Below are 17,438 nucleotides of genomic sequence, written 5' to 3' on the forward strand. Positions count from 1 at the left end.
AAAAGTATTGGGACACTTGCTCAATCATTGTTTCTTCCAAAATCAGGGGTTTAAAAAAGAGTTTATCCTGCTAAGAGCATTAGTGAGATCACCACCCCACCTCACTCCCAACTCTCCAGCAGCACCATTCCAGAGAGCACAGTTCCCCAGCTCATACCCCTGGCTTTAGACATGGTGTCAACAGCACTAGATTCATGTTTATCTGCTCCAGAGAGTCCTATTGGCAATACTTCTCTACAGGGACTAGACAAGCTGCGTATGTGCATTTACACATCTGTGTCAGAAATGGGTGCAACTTAAAGTAGTTGAATGCATTCATTAGAAGATGTGTCCACAAACATTTGGTTTACATATGAATTTTTCTGATTGATGTGAATGTTAATTGGGTTTATGACATATGTTGAGTTGAATGTATCATTAACAAGCAAAACACAGCACTGGTGCTGAATTACCAGTAATATTAGCAATGTGTCGACACCTTCGGCAGAGTACATGAGCTGTTTGACATGTAGAATATTTATAGTGCCTATGTATATTGATGTATGATGGTTGGATCATACAACAGCCCTGCTTATTATTTTGAACGGTATAGCAAAACGGAAAGGGTTAAAGTATGTAAAGTAAACCCAGTGGTGTCCCGGGCTGTGTCCCACTGTTGCACTCACCCTGTTGCTGCACTAGTTTAACAAGCCACTCACACAGAATAGGCCATTTAACCTGAGCACAGGGTTGGAATAAAGTGATCAGATGAGAGAAAGAAGCATAGAGCAGACTCAGTGTTTCTCTCCATACCATTAGAGTTGTGATGGAGCACAATAGGAGTCCCAATAATGGCCGTCGATAATGTCCCCCACCAACATTCCATCCCTTCCTCCATCCCTCTGTCCCTCCACTCATCCCTTCCTTCATATATCCCTCCCACCTCCCCAGGCTCAAGCCCCTGCTAGAGTCGATCCAAGCCTGCAGTTTCTCTTTCCCCTTACGCATTCGAACACACACACACAGATGCACGCACCGCGACTCAATAAGTCCAGCCTGAGTGGCATCTAAACCATCTATTTGAAAGTGGCTGGCAGTTGCGTTCTCCCGATGCTTCATGCTACATAGCCTCCAGGACTTGCGCTTGGATTGTCAGGAGAAATAGATTTGGCAGGTCTCTCTCGCGAACATATTTAAGAGCACATGTTTATGCAAAACATCTGCACTTTTGTGGCGGCACATCCATGGCAGATAGATTGATGCGCAGACAGAGGGAGAGAGAGAGGGAGTGAAAGAATGAGAGGGAAGAAAGACAGTGAAAGGGAGTGCTGAAATGATTTTCCACAGCAGCTTTCAGAATCTCGGAGAAAAAAAAAGAAAAGAAAAAAAAACAAAAAAACAAAAAAAAAAGTCCGTCCGGATCTCTGATCTCCAGCCTGCAGCTAAACCACCTCCTCAACTTCTCCTCTCTGCATTGGGAATTCTCCCTGCAATATAAGGAGGCTAGAGCTGCTGCAAGAAAACCAAAGGCAGCCCCAGTGTGCTTCTAAGTGACCATCTCTTAAGGCTACCAAAATGCAGGCCAGCACAAATTTAGAGCAATGTTCTACAAGATATTTTTACAGCAACCTCAATCTTGTCCTCATCTGACAAGCGATGGGCCTTTTTTTCTTATGGGCCTTTCTTTTCTCTTTATGCTGATGTTAGATTTAACCCCTTATACAGTCTATGGCCCGCCAGCAATTCTACTAGCAAGGAATACCCCACCAGTTTGTATTGTATAATACACAATGTGTTTAATAAGCCTTTCTGCATTAAGGAGTTACCAGCCTGTAATTTCTGTGTTTCACCATAGCTATTTTTATAGCAGCTGTTTTCTAGCTAATGATTAAGCACAGCTTAATTTTTTTGGTGACATCTTAAAAATGACCACCTTTATATATCCACCTTTTCAGTTTAGCATGCTGAAATTATACGGGCAGTTTATTTATTTACTTATCGTCACTGTTGAACATAAAAAAACTCTTGTTTCTCCCACTTTTCATTTTTCAAGGCAATTTCATATTTAGCTGTTGCTCTTTACACTGTGTAAAGGTTATATGATGAATGGGCCAATAGATATGCTTCAAAATGACTTGGAATAAACCATATTCATGCTTCCTTGCTGTGGACTTCTGTTGAAAGCCAAGAAGGGATTTTCCTTCTCTAGTAAAGCTGCTGTTTGTGAGACTGAAAGTCTAAGTCTGAAATCACAGAAACAAGAATAGCCTATTTAATTCTATGTTATTATAAAAAATGAACGATGACTGTCAAATGACAAATGCCATAAGTGTCATTAAAAAGGTATAATATGAGTCCTTTCAGCCTAGAGGTTCTCAAGGACAGCAGACCTGGAGGGCATGTTACCTTCTAATGGGGGTCCAACACAGAAAAAGAAAAAGGCTACTGTAGAGGCACTTCTGCTTTCACTAGGGTACCAACTATAAATGTCCCTTTGAAAAGTACAAAATGGTTCTTAGAGGTGTTAAAGGTAAATCATATTCACTATATATGATGTACAAACTTTTCATAACTTTTTTAACAGAAAAAGAAAAGCAGCTGCAACAGTGAGTGTCACTGTCATGCCAAAATCTACATTTCTGCAGACATTTTGACATAATTTAAATCAGGCTGTCCTCGTTGAGAGATTTTGAAATGATCCAATGCCTTGGAATAAAATCTTTTTATGTTAACCACTGAAACTTAAGAAGGTTTTTGCATGACAGCGACAATACAAAATAGCTATGGTCGCTGACTAAAGGTACTAAAGACGTTCCCTTGATAGAACCATGTTCTAGTGACAGGTTGGTGCCTCTTGTCAGGGGGTGCACCAAAATGTGAAATACTACAAGAAAAGATGAAAAAATGCCGCATCTACTACTTGCAGTCACAGATAGGGCCTAGCTTATTCCCATAACCCCTGTTCTAATCACTGCAAACGCTTCACAAGGGTCATTAGCTAGGTACCTCTCTTCATCTGTGCTTCTCTGAATAAACCCCAGCTCCAACAACCACCAAGCACTTATTTTGTGTTTCATGAAGATGATGTCAAAGAAGTATTAAAATAATTCTTATTATTTTAAATGTTGCTGTGGGCAGAACACAGAACACTAAATTTATGATCTGTTGTCTCAACCACAGAGTAGTCAGACAAATCCTATCCAGAAGGCCTTATGTCCTTAAAAAGCATCATAGTGAAACACTACAGGGAAAAACCCACACCTAATCCTTGGGGTTACACACAAAACACAGCCCATTCATTTCACCCCTCTTCTAATCACCCACTACGCTGCAACTCTTCACAAGGGTCATCAGGTAGGCACCTCCCTTTGTCAGTGATTTGCTGAATTAAGCCCATGACACCTCCGGAGGGCTCAAGAGTGAAGTCCGGCATCCCAGACCCACTCTCCTCCAAGCACACTAAAAAACCTCTATGTTCTAACTGGCCTTTATGTTGATGTTTAGTAAGCTGTTTAGAAGGCTGCTTTAGCTACTACAGCTAATTACTCTGGAACCAAAAGGTTTGCTGAATGTACGTCAATAGATAAAGGCCATGTCTCATAAAGGCCTGTGAAGGTCATATTGATACGTGTTGGTTGGGATCAAGCAGTTTGGGCACAGAGAGTGAGGAAGAGAGAAAGAGAGAGAGAGAGAGAGAGACAGAGAGAGATAAACCGAGGCAGTTCAGAATGAAGCCAAGAACACAGATCTCTCTCTTAATCCTCTCCACCTGGGGGCACATCATCCTCCCCCTGCCTGCTGCTGCTGCTGCTGCCACCCGAACCCCCCGATCCCTTTCTGTCTGTGCCACCACGGCCCCCGGCCAGCACCCACTACCAACCCCCGCCCCCTCCCAGTCCCCTGCCTGTGTGCCGAGCTGCATACCCACCCCCATCCCTCTAAGAGCGCCAAAGCGCCAGCACTGCCCACTTACCGCCCACTGCCAAGCACCCGAAACCCCAGACCGTGCTCACCTCGCTTGTGCCAGGCTCCAGAGAGGACTCCAATACCAGTCAGACGCCTCAAATGCCAAATTTTAGCCCCCTTACTCCAGTCCTTCAGCCCTCACGGACCCACCGAGTACCTGACACTGCTGTCCCTCAAGAGCAGCAAGCGTGCTAGAGTGTATACACACACACACACACACATACACACACACAAACACATGCACACACAGACACACAAACCGAATGTTGATCATGCCAACCTGCCAGCCTCTTTGCCATCTACATGCTGCCAAACATTCAAGATTATGCCCCCCCTCCCTACACACACACACAGATACACCGTCACACATCCACACATTCACCTGCCAAACATCCAAGATTATACCCCCTACCCCCGGATTGCCAAATACCTTCAAACGCTGCCATCCAGCTCTAAATCCTCGGGGAAGCCTCTGAACACACACACACACCCACACCCACCCACCCACAAACTACTTCATGTACTGTGAATGGGATGTGTATATTTATAGGATATTTTGGTCGCAGTTAGGAGTAGTTTGTGTAGAAAGATGAGTGTGATATCCACTGAACACATCCCATAGCCAACATATACATACATACACTCCCTGCCCACTTTATGAGGTGCAACTGCAGACCCCAGCATAGGTTGACATCCATTGACTGATGACTACTGTAAAGGACACCGTAGTGTGTATGCTGCTAGTATGAGGATGTTGTTGAAGGTTTTACAAGACACTACACTACCGGAAGTGTGTGTGGCATAAATCTGGAGCTTACAAGTGTTTATTTATTTATTAGATTGTTTGTTTGTTATTTTTAAAAGCAAATGTTTAACTGAAGCCATATTTCAGTCGGTACATGTGTCAAAAAAGCATCATTTTGTGTGATGTGGTCAGTCTTTACAGAACGCATGGTTTTATTCCTGTAGCTATGTGTATCCATAAGCTAGTCAGCTCTGCCAGGATATTTAATGAGGCTGTGAGCTACAGATTGAACAGCTCGAAGGAAAAAGGGATAGAAAAGGAAGTTTCAGTAAACTAGTCAGACTCAAAATCTCAAAGCTTATGATACAGCTGAGAAAGGCTTTACTAAAAAACAATGTCTGAGCGCTCTGAGACCTCCCTGTGTCCTCTCAGTATGAATCGCCTAGCACCCACTGACTTCCCTGGGTTTGGCTTTTTCTCCTTTTGATTTGTGGTTAACTCCAGTCTGAGGTAGTCCTGTTTGTTTTCAAAGGATTGGATGTTGGAGAGAAGAGATGGTAAATGCCAATCGGTAAAGATTCAGAGTGCTAGCCTATCATGAAGACCTGCGCGCTTCCCCGGCTTTAGCTTTAGTTAAACTTCTACAGACGCTGGCACAGGAAAAGCTGTTAAGAGGCCTGATTCACGAAGCAACCCATTTTCAGTAGAGTCTGGTGGTAACATGCATGCTTGTCTAAGATCATTTTTTCACAGTAGCGTTTTATTTATTTTTTTTTGTTCCTGGACCCAAGCTGCGCTTGCTTTGACAGTCTAGTATGTTTGGTCAATTGTGAATTCTGTTTTGAAGCCCGAGACCAGCCCAGAGAATCTCTGGGCCTCCTAAATTTGGTGGTCTGGGGTTCGCTTTAAGTGGACTATCTGTGGCGCTCGTGGGTTTGCCTGATTGTTTTTTTTGGTCACGTAACTGCTTCGACATATCGCCTGCACAGCTAGAAACGCCCTCCTATGAGAACAGGTCCTTGTTTCCTGCATGGTGAAATGCCATGACTCCGGAAAGCACTGTTCTTTGCAGCTTGAGTGCTTGTATCCAAGGAAAGCAAGGAAAGCAATAAACGGATAAACCTAAATTCTAAAATGTAGCTGATGACAATGATGATAATAGCACAAATAGCACAATTGATCCATGGTTTATATGTAACTCTTCTGTGTTAACACAAACCAGTGACGATGCACTCCTCTCCCAAAACAGCACAGTCCTGGGTGCTGACTATTCTGGGTCGAGTGTGAAAATGCCCTATGAAAACTGAATGCAATTAATAAAAATTACCATATTCCCCCAAAGTGGATTTTGCATTTTACTGCATCACAGTTCATCGTTGTTGAAAAGGCTTTTACTAATGTATACAAGGCTGGGTGTATAAATATATTATGGGCCTAAATAAAATGATACAGGACTATTGTGTAAAATTCAAATAGGGTACCTTTAAATCCCTAGTTTACATGTCTCAACTTAGTCCCATTTTATATCACTGCTTCTCAAACAAGGTAGTCTCCAACCTATATTGCAACACACAGGGATAGAGAAGCACTGTCCTAAACCAACTAGGACCACAGTCAGACTATTGTGTACATGTAAGCATAGTAACTGTGAGGCCGAGGGTGTTCCTGCATCATAACCAATCCAGACAAGAGTGCTTCTGTGTTCAGGATTCAATTCAGTTCAGTGACTGTTCACTAATGAAATGCTACGCAATGGTCAGCAACCTTCTGCCTGAAGATCTATCGTCCTGTAAAGTGGTGGTTCTCAAATCGGCCCTCAGGGATGCCTAGAAGGTCCTGATTGTTACTCTATCCCTTTCTAGGCGGAGGTTCTGTGAGGACCAGTTTGAGCTTCAAAAAAACTTGCTGGCTAAGGTCTTCTGAAGTGTCTGATTAGTTGAACCATTTTCAGCAGATTAGGGTGCAAACAAAACTCAGTCCTGGGGGTGTCTAATAAAATGGCCAATGAATATACCAGCTCAAGAGGTCAGCTTTTTTTTTTTTTTTTTACTTTTTTAACTATGCTTCCTAGATGATTTCAGCCAAATAGACCTGGGAAAGGGTTCCTCCTCTCCTGTGCACATTTTACAGGACTGCCGTCTTAGAGAGGAAGTGACAGCGAAATGTAAGCAAATAAGTTTATGTACCACCGATCAAACTTTGATGATTCCCTAACTATAGCATAAAACCGAGCTGATGCGGAGCATTTGTACATCTGTGGCACAGTGTAAGGCTCAGTGTAATATGCAAATGTGCTTGCATGCTCTACATGCGTTATTGGCAGCTATTGTTTTCAAAGGCTTTTTTCCCCCTTGTGACAAACTGTCGAGCCTTTTGTCGTAGATACACTGTGTGTCACAAGGCCGTTTGTGCACTGTGTGTGTGTGTGTGTGTCAGTGAGTGAGCGTGTATCCCAGTGCCTATTTCCTGCACTCCCGCCTGGCATACAGATGGTTAAGCCCAACCAACACGGAACAGTTCGGGTGGGGGAGGGGCAGCGACACAGGGCACAGGCTGCAGATGGCACAGAGGGCATCGCCAAGCGCCATGCATGTGTATATGAGTGCGCATGAGACTCTGTGTGTGTGTGTGTGTGTGTGTGTGTGTGTGGGAGAGAGGACAATACTCTCACCCTAACCCCTCAATCACACAAAAGCTTGGCATCTCACCCGCACCTATGCCAACGGATGTGCCGTTGAGGTTTTGACCCAGCTTAGCATTTGCCCCACCCCCTTTTCTGTCTCTCTCTCACTTTTCACTCATCTTTGCCTTCCCTGCATTTCACCATCTCTCCTGTGTCCCCCCTCATTAAGAGCAACGCTTCGGATGCCGTGATCGCTTTGATATTCAATGATGACTAGCTCCCTCCTGTACGCTGATCTCTGTGGGCACCCTGTCCGCAATTACGCGAGCCTATACATGTGAGTGCACGTACGTGTGTTTGTGTTTTTCCCACTTATTTGGTCCGTAAATGTAAAATAAATAAAGAAATTAATAAATAAAGGGGGAGGGGGTGCTTTTTTACCTACCAGGAGACACACAAACACCAAGGCATTCTGCAGTGCACCGCGGCTCTTAGATTAGATGAATGTATTATGAGATAAGCAACATAAATTATCCGTAATGCTTATTATCTATACTCCCTCTGAGGAGTTTTACAAGAGCCGTTCTGGAAGTTTCATTTGTTTGTCATGAAGCTACGCAGAATCTACAGACGAAGAATGTCCTTTCTTCTCTTCTATTCATTTCACTTCTCATCTTTTCTCATGTCCTCTCGTCACTTTTCTAGTCCTCTCTTTCAATGTCCTCTTCTCTTCTCATCACCTCATGTCTTCACTTCTCTTGTCCTTCCTCCCCATGTCTTCTTTCCTCTTTTATTCTCTCTTATCTTCTTATGTCTTTTCTTCACTTCTCTTGCTGTTTCTTTTCATGCCCTCATTCTTCTCTTCTCTTCTCCTCATGTCTTCACTTCTCTTGTCCTTCCTTCCCATGTCCTCTTTCCTCCCTTATCCTCTCTCCTCTTTTTATATCTTTTCATCACTTCTCTTGTTGTTTCTTCGCATGTCTTCTTTACTCTCTTCTATCTTCTATCTCATATCTTTTTCATATCTCCTTTTCTCTCTAAACATGTCCTATTTTTACCCGTCTTCTTCTTTTATATTCTCTTCTCCTCATGTCTTCTCTTCACTTCTCTTTTCTCTTCCCATATCGTCTTCGTGTCTCTTATGTCTTTTCTGCACTTCTCTTGTCCTCTCTTCTCTCTTGTCCTATTTTCTCCCATGTCCTCTTCTCTTCTCTTCTCTTCTCTTCTCTTCTCTTCTCTTCTCTTCTCTTCTCTCTTTTTTATTCTCTCCTTTTCTCTTTTGCTGGTTTGTCTTGCAATGTCCAATTTCATTTCATGTCCTCTTGTCCTCTCTGCCTATGTCCTCTTCTCTTCTCATCTCCTTTTCTCTCTTCCCATGTTCTCTTTTCTTCTCTTCTCTTCTTTTTTTCTCTTCTATCCTTTCTTTGCTTCTATACTTCACTTATACTTAGTTTTATTCTTGACGTTTGTCATATTTTGTTAATATTTTTTTTTCTTACTTACTTTTCTTACTTATACTTTTTTTTATTCTTCTCACCTATACTTCTCTTCTTGTTTCTTTTCCTCTTGCTCCTTCTCTTTAAGATTCATTTTCTTTTTGCATCCTTTTGCATTCATCTTCTCCTCCTTGCATCTTTCTCTTTTCTACTTGTCCTTTCTATTTTTGACTTTACTCACCTTCTCCCTTCTCTTATTGTCTTTCTTTTCTCTTCACCTCTTCTCACTTTTTCCTCGTTTTTTTTTCTTGTCTTCTCATCTGTTCTGATGTCTTCTCTCCCCATCTCCACTCATCTTTGGATCTTCTCTTTTCTCTCTGCCCTGTTTTTGTAGCTGTTTTGTAGCCCCCAAATCATCTCATCACTACCGAAACATGGTACAGCGTATCAGCGTAGAGTTACCCAGCTCTGACCCACGTGGACCATCACAATCAGTGAATTTACACTGTATGTCTGTTTGTCTTTTTGTGTGTATGTGTTCTATACACGTCAAGACATGTCAGTTAAGGGTCACCAAGCTTCATGGTGCTCATGGATCAACAGAACCTGAACCAATGCATTACAGTTATTTGTGTGGGAGCAAGGAAAAGCACAGAGAAAGAGCCAGCATCGGTCACACAGGCCGGAGTCAAACAATGGTTGCCACAGATCGATGACATCATGCAGTAAACGCTGCCATTAAAAGGCCAGGGCCGTGATGGGGTCGCTATTATGACTGTAGCCGACTGTGGAGAGGGCACACAAGCACACGAACACACACACACACACACACACACACACACACAAACACTGCCACCTAAAATCTCGACAAGAATCAAAGCCATTTCACCTCCACCACACACCCTCGCTGAAAAGACAAGACAATGACAGCAGGGGGAAAAAAAAGCAGCAGAACATCAACCCATCCATTTACTCCCCAACACTACCACCACTCCAACCACACCAGATGATTAGCCATTGTGTGCCTAGAGAGAGAGAGATAGAGAGAGTGGGAGAGAGGGAGAGAAAGAGAGAGAAAGAGTGAATGAATAAAAAGCGGAGCTGCAATAATGAGGATGTTTGCTGTCAGCTCTTCAGTCGCTAAATAACAGATGCACCACACACAGCAGATGTGTGCAATTGGAGTCACATCTGACAATGCAGCTCGACAGAGGCCCTTTTAAAACACACACTCTCTCTCTCTCTCTGTTCAGACGCTGTGTGTATGTGTGTGTGTTTTTTCTTTCCCACTCCCGTCCTTCTTCTTCTTCTTCTCCTTCTTCTTCTTCTGCTTCTTCTTCTCCTTGCCGCTCCGAGCCAAAAACTCGCAGAGGAAAAAGACGGCACAGAATCTTTGGCACGCGGCAAATCTTTGAAGCGATTTGGAGAGAGATGACATACGGAAATTACGAGTGTACCGCCGGGCCGTCCAGTTTGACTGCACATGAAACGCGACAGGGGGGAAATTGTCGACAAAGATAAGTGCACACGCACGCACACGCGCACACAAACTGGTCCCTCAGCCACACAAGCGCTCCTTCCTCTCCTGTTTCCTCTTTTTTTGCGGGGTTTCTTGTCGATTTTCCTGAGTTTGAAGACAAACTGAACAAAAGCAGGGAAAAGTTTACACAGATTTCAGACTTTCTCAGGAGTTCAATCAGAAAAGAGTGCTGAACATGATTTAAAGTGATAGTTTTGCAAATACATCCCCCTCCAGGTATGCTTTGGAATGTTTTGGCCCCATATTAAAGCCATATTCTGCCTTTTTACAAGAGTACTTGAGTAGTTAAGTTGCTAATGTCCTCCTTCACTGATTCACAGAGCTGATGTTAGCTAGCCTACCTTATGTAGGTGGAGTTAATGTGTCTACATTGCTATTGCTAGTACTAACATTCAGTGTTCACCCACAGTCTGTATATTATCACCTTCTGGTTGAAGACCCAAACATGGTGGCATCCAGTGGTGTTATTCAATGGTGGTATTCAGTAATGGTATTCACAGACACAGAGGTAAATCCGTAGACTAGGACAGAAATTAACCAATCAAAATAGCTTATTGAAATTATAAAAAAAAAGCTTCTGACTTGAAAAAGGTGTGTACATACATAAGGTCATCACTAGAATGTATGCATATGCATGACTACACCACTGATGTAGGCCTATCACTTAAGTGCTTGAGGTGTAATGCGGAAATTATAGCTGACCGTGCTTGAAAAGGGTAATAAAAGGTTCTCAGTAACATATAGCGAAATTAAAGCTTTAGTTTGCACTGCAAACAGGCTGTAGGTGGTCTGACTTTAGCTGCTAGTTAAGACGAGATATCATTTGATATCTAAATCTTAAGAAACACTGTCAAAAAGATCCTTACTTTACTCACCAACCTCAACATTGAATGAATATTATTCACATTTTTCATTTTTTTCATATTTGTCCTTCACAAGTCTGGGTGTTTCTTCCCAAGACCTCCCAAGCAACATTTTTTATGGTGGCTATATCATGTAGGCTGCACAGTCATTTTGGAAAATTATGACCACCTACCGAACAGTGGGAATAATCACTCTTGACTCTAGTGAGATGACACTAGCGAGATGTTGTGATATGGATGGTATTAGGTGATGGAATTTGTGTGTTATAGAGGTTAACTGGTCCAGACTGTTGAATTATAAGCTCTGCACCACCTGCTGGTGTCGTCGCTTCCCTCTGGCAATTCCAATAACCGCTAACTCTGTAAGATGCTACCACCCTTTCGAGATGCTACCAGCCTTCGTCCATATCAGAATATTATGAGTTCCCCTGGTTTGGAATGAACTCGGACTGGGACGTCACAGATGCCACGTGACGGGGGTCGCTGCACGTATCAATAGTGAGTTGTATCAGAGTGCAAAATGATAAGCATGGGCACAGCATGCGAATTGACTTATGTCCAAAAGGGCATGATATTAGGGTAACAGACAAAGGGTGGTAGAATCTCGGAATCTCGCTAACTGTGTGGGACGTTGGATTTCTTGAACATTGAGTGCCTCCCAACAGCATAACAGTGGTACCCCATGACCCACTGATGCCAGAGGGGAACATCTACTTCAGCGCGTGGTACAGAGCAATCAACATGCCACAGTGGACCAGTTAACATCTATAATGAACAGCTTCCATCACATAATATAGTCCAGTCTGTACCACGTCTCACTAGTATCATCCGAGCAAAGGGTGGATATTCTAACTATTAAGTAGGTGGCCATAACATCTATCTATCTATCTATCTATCTATCCATATATATATATATATATATATATATATATATATATATGAATGTGCTTATTGAGAGTTTCTTATATAATTTCCATTCTTTTTTATAGAAGACATTTATTTACGTTGCACATGAACAAATGCACGTGTCCAGCTACCCACAACTAAAAAGCAGCTCTAGTGGTCATTGAAGTGGCCAAATGATATAATAGTGGCATGCTTTCTCCTGAGTAGTCTGTTACTGAGAGAGACACACAGTAAAAATAAACACACACACACACACACACACACACACACACACACACACACACACACACACAGAAGGACAACATGCAGTGTGCTGGAACACGGTGCGTCCCTGAGTGTGCGCCGTTTGAGTGTGATCTACATGGATTTTCATTGTTGTGCCCATGGGACCAGATGTCACTGCCGTTCCCTCACTGGGTCCAATTCTTTCTCTCTCTCTCTCTTTCTCTCTCTCCATCTCGCATTCTGTGTGGGGAGCACCAGATGGAGAGACTTTGTGTTTCGTGCTCCAAGCCTCTCTAACTCCTCATCACAATGAAGAGTCGCACGTGATCAGCAAAGGCTGTGCTTTGCTTTCTTTCTTCATTCTCTCTCTCTCCCCACTCTCTCTCTTTCTCTCTTTCCCTCAACAAAGAGACTAAAGAAAATTGAAAAAAACAAAAGCTTCTCATTTACTTCAGACAGACTAGACTACTGTACAAGTCACGGCTCACTGGTCAGGTTATTCAGTCTCTCTCTCTCTCTATCTCTCTCTCTCTCTCTAGGCGGTAGACCTGAGTCTCTCTTCCTGGGTCCTCAGACAGGGTGTATTATTTCATTAAGTGCTTTTCAGCCCAGTGGGGGGATTTGGGGACAAACCTCCGGGATGTGTGTGACAAGGTCGCAACCTCTGACAATCTCCGCCTGATCCTGTGCGCCTGCACACACAAGCACACACACGCGCACGCACACACAGAAGACCAAGACCAAATGCTTTAAAAGGCACTGTCAGAGGTCCTGTTAAAGAGATCAGGCGAGTGGGGAAGTGCAGAGGGAAAGAGAGAGGAGGGAGCTATAAACAACGTGAGCGTGAGTAGTTGGTTAGGAGGAAGCCGTGAGACATTGTGGAAAAAAAAGAGAAAGAGAGACATAAAGAAACAGTGAGAGAAAGAGAGGCAGACACAGAGACATAGAGTGATGTACAAACCAGGGGAGAGAGTGATATACAGACACTGACAGAGAGAGACCTAGAGACATAATGAGAGACTGACATATGGACATAAACAGAGAGAATGACATTGAAAAAGAGAGAGTGACATTGAGACAGAAAGACAGAGAGAGAGTGATGTTAAGATATGAAAAAAGGGGGGCACAGAAACAGAGAGATTGAGAGTGACCTAGAGAAATTGGGAGAAAGTGAGTGAGAGAGACATAGAAAAAGTGGGAGAGAGTAACAGAGACATATAGAGTGTAATAGAGACATATAGAGAGAAAGTGACATAGAGAGAGCATGATAGAGACACAGAGAGTGACATAGAGAAAGAAAGTGACCGAGAGCAGAGTATCAGAGACAGAGAGAGCATAACAGGGACATAGAGAGTAAGAGAGACGTAGAGAATGACAGAGACACAGAGAAAGTGACCTAGACATAAAGAGAGTGACCAGGACATAGGGAGGGTGACACAGAGACATAAAGAGAGTGACATACTTAGGGTGTGGCACAGACAGCGTCAGTGACAGAGAGAAACAGCCTGATAGACACAGAAAGAGTTTTAAATGTCATAAAGACATACAAACTTAGAAAGAGTGGCATGCAGAGAGTGACAGGGACATAAAAAGAGTGACACATATACAACTATAAATATAGAGTGAAAAAACACAAAGAGAGTGACAGACACAGAATAGGTGATAGAGAGTGAAAGCCACAGATAGTGAGACAGAAACAGACACCCTATAGTGTTGAGATTGATAAAAAGGCAGAAAGAGTGATGAAGACAGGGCAGATAAATGGGGTGAGTTAGAGACCTAAAGAGAGAGATAGAAAGACAGAGAGTGACATGGTCAGAAAGAGTGATATGAGAGACATAAAGAGAGTGTGACAGAAACAGTGCCACAGACATAATCTAATGCAGAGAGGGATACAAAGACAGGTAGTAATAGATATAAAAACTATAAAGACAGGGACATAGAGACATCATGAGAGTGACAAAGGATGATACAAATACAGAAAGAGTAGAAGACAAAAACAGTGAGAGAGAAAGAGAGAGAGAGAGTGAGAGAGAGAGAGGCGGAGCAGGAAAGGTAATTTGGACTGTGTGTGTATTTAAGCTCTTGTGACCAACCAGCTTTGGGTTTAGATGAACCAGGGTCGGTGGAGGGCCGGGGCCAGCAGGAGAGAGGTAAGAGTGATGTGGGGACGTACAGGAGGAGGTGCAGGAGAGAGAGTGGGAGGAGGAGGGTGAAGGGGAGTGATGAAGTAAGGGACGGTGTGGTGATGTGGGGTTGGAGGGTGGTTGGGGGGCGGGTTTAGACAGAATTCAGCATTGTTCGGGCGAGAGCTCCACGTTCTGTTGATCCCAACTGATCCAAAGAAACAAAAATGCATTGTTCCTCGCAGATGGAAGCGAGTGTCGCCAAGGTAACCAGATTAATCTCCCCTTTTCTCCGCTTCCTCTGGTGGAGAGGGCTAATCGCGGCGCTCCATTCACAGCAAAGCCGGGCCTCAAAGCCGGGGCTCTAACTAGCCCTCTAATTAGCCGCAATTACAATGAAGACAACATGATGAGATAATAGAAATTTGCAAAATAATGACATACCACGGCAAAATATTCCTCCTCCTAAGCAGCGTGCTTTTTCACTCCCGTCTCTGCCTCTCTCCCTGTCTCTCTGGCGGAGCCACAATGAGCAGGGGCCCTTTTTAAAGCCGAGGGGGCAGAATGGTGCTGCATTCGGAGGCACAGAACCCTATTGTCAGCCTAGCCCTTTTTCTCCCTCAATCAACAGCCCATTGTCTGGCTTCTTAAATAAAAATGACTCGAATGCAGACGCACATAATGATCTTCTTCTCACCAGCATGCCAAATGGGGGCCGCACGGTGCATCAAACACGTATACATACACACACACACACACACACACACACACAGACTTAGAAATACACACACATACACACCTACGTACTCACTCACATTCACTTACACTCACCTACACACTCATACACATGCACGAATGTAATGCACATACAGACAGTTTGCCCTGATGGACTAATATATGGCTGAAGTCATTTACAACACAATTAGGGGGGGAGAAAGAGAGTTGGGGGGGGGGGGGGGTGCAAGAAGACAGAGGCAAGGGAGGATATGAGAGATTTTAAGAGCAGTTTGGCATAATGGATTAATATATAGCTAAAGTAATTCATGACACAGAAAGAGAGAGAGAAAGATTGACAGAGGCAGAGAGAGAGAGATAGAGAGAGAAAGAGAGAGAAAGAGAGAGAGAGAGAGAGAGAGACCGAAAGTGATCAAGAGACAGAATTGGAAGGAAGTGGCTGAGGGCAGAAAAGAGAAGTAAACAAATAAGAAAGGAAACAGAAGGAGTGAGACGAGATTCAAAATATTGTTCAAAATTAATAAGGGGAAATGAAACAGAAGTAGAGGCACGTAGAGAGCTGTAGAGAAACTGAAGAATAGAGAGAGAGAGAAAGAGAGAGAGACAGACAGGAAGAGAAAGAAAAGATAAGCGCATGCCACAAACCAAAAGTCTGGATTTACATGAACTGAACAGTCACTTTCTGACCCCTGAAAAAATCAGCTTTGCCTCCTGGCTGATATGAACCGATATTAAGCCCCAAGAATCAGAATACATGAGTAATCTGCCTGATTAAAAGGGGCTCTAGGGGGGGAGGGAAGGGAGGATGGGGCATAAAAGAACAGGCCAAGGTGGCTGTACGTTTCTGGATGGTGTGAAGGAGCCATGTTTGCATAAGCACATATTAAACAGCACAGACCCCTCCTTGTCAGGAGGGCGTCTCAAGCCGCCGTTTGAAGTCTCCTCTCCGTCATTAAGCCGACCTGCATTCATTAAGACAAACACACTCGATCCACTCAAAGGAAGCCGCATTCTGCCTCTTCTTTCCACTGTTGTTTCTGTGCCATACCTTATTAGAGAGTTCTCCTCACATCCAAACAATCATTTCAGCGATGAACCAAAAAGGGCGGATGTTTAAAAAAAAAAAACTGCTTTCATTTTTTTTTCCCTCAGCAAAGTAGCTAATGAGGTAAAAAGGTTAGCACATTTAAACTTTAAACTGTTTATTTCAGTGTTTTGATTATTATTTTGAATCACTTTCCTTCCTATCTGTTTGCATAATTGTCACATTGCTGAGCAAATAAATGGTTCAATAGCTGATCTGTGTTGCTAAATTCTGCTAAAGCATAAGTAGATTGATAAATCGCTGTGCTGATCAGTTATTTATCTCAGTGTTACTGAGCTCTGCTAAAGCATGAGTAGACTGATAAATCGCTGTGCTGATCAGTTATTTATCTCAGTGTTACTGAGCTCTGCTAAAGCATGAGTAGACTGATAAATCGCTGTGCTGATCAGTTATTTATCTCAGTGTTACTGAGCTCTACTAAAGCCTGAGTATATTGATAAATCACTGTGCTGATCAGTTATTTATCTCAGTGTTACTGCGCTCTGCTAGAGCATGAGTAGACTGATAAATCGCTGTGCTGATCAGTTATTTATCTCAGTGTTACTGAGCTCTGCTAAAGCCTGAGTAGACTGATAAATCGCTGTGCTGATCAGTTATTTATCTCAGTGTTACTGCGCTCTGCTAAAGCCTGAGTAGACTGATAAATCACTGTGCTGATCAGTTATTTATCTCAGTGTTACTGAGCTCTACTAAAACATGAGTATATTGATAAATCACTGTGCTGATCAGTTATTTATCTCAGTGTTACTGAGCTCTACTAAAGCATGAGTAGATGGATAAATTACTGTGCTAAACAGTTATTTATTTCATTCTAGAGCACTTAACTGGTTAAACAGAGAAATCCTGTGAAATCTGCAACCCTCCATGAATTCAGTGTCCATGTAATCCCAAATCCAAACAAGAGTGAGTACACTTCTGTATACTATGTACTCCAACTCCCAGAATTCTCTGCTAATGCACAGAGAAGCATGTGGCTCACCTGTCTTCAGATTCACTGGTCTTCATTCCTCGTCAGCTCAACAAGAGTGTGTATTCAACCGCAGGAACAGTCTGCAAACGTAGTCATTAAAAAGAATAAGGGTTAGTGTGTGTATGTGTGTAAGAGATTGAAAGAGAGAGAGAGAGAGAGAGAGAGAGAGAGAGAGAGAGAGAGATGTGGGTTAATATGTGTGACTTGGTGAGTGTGGGA

At 43.1% G+C, this 17,438-nt stretch overlaps 1 protein-coding gene across 3 annotated transcripts in view; it reads right to left on the minus strand.

Moving 5' to 3' along the window:
* Positions 1 to 17,438, minus strand: part of sox5 (SRY-box transcription factor 5) — a 262,222-nt gene that overhangs the window by 114,163 nt on the left and 130,621 nt on the right. For 2 of the 3 annotated variants that reach the window (XM_072672870.1, XM_072672871.1), the window contains exon 4: positions 17,229 to 17,299. The exons of the other annotated variant lie outside the window; for it this stretch is intronic. In XM_072672870.1, coding sequence (XP_072528971.1) covers positions 17,229 to 17,254 — 26 coding nt within the window. In that variant the 5' untranslated portion in view covers positions 17,255 to 17,299. The remainder of the gene's footprint in view (positions 1 to 17,228; positions 17,300 to 17,438) is intronic. 3 annotated transcript variants of the gene reach the window in all.

Source organism: Salminus brasiliensis, chromosome 2 (genome assembly GCF_030463535.1).
Source record: "Salminus brasiliensis chromosome 2, fSalBra1.hap2, whole genome shotgun sequence".
NCBI lineage: Eukaryota > Metazoa > Chordata > Actinopteri > Characiformes > Bryconidae > Salminus > Salminus brasiliensis.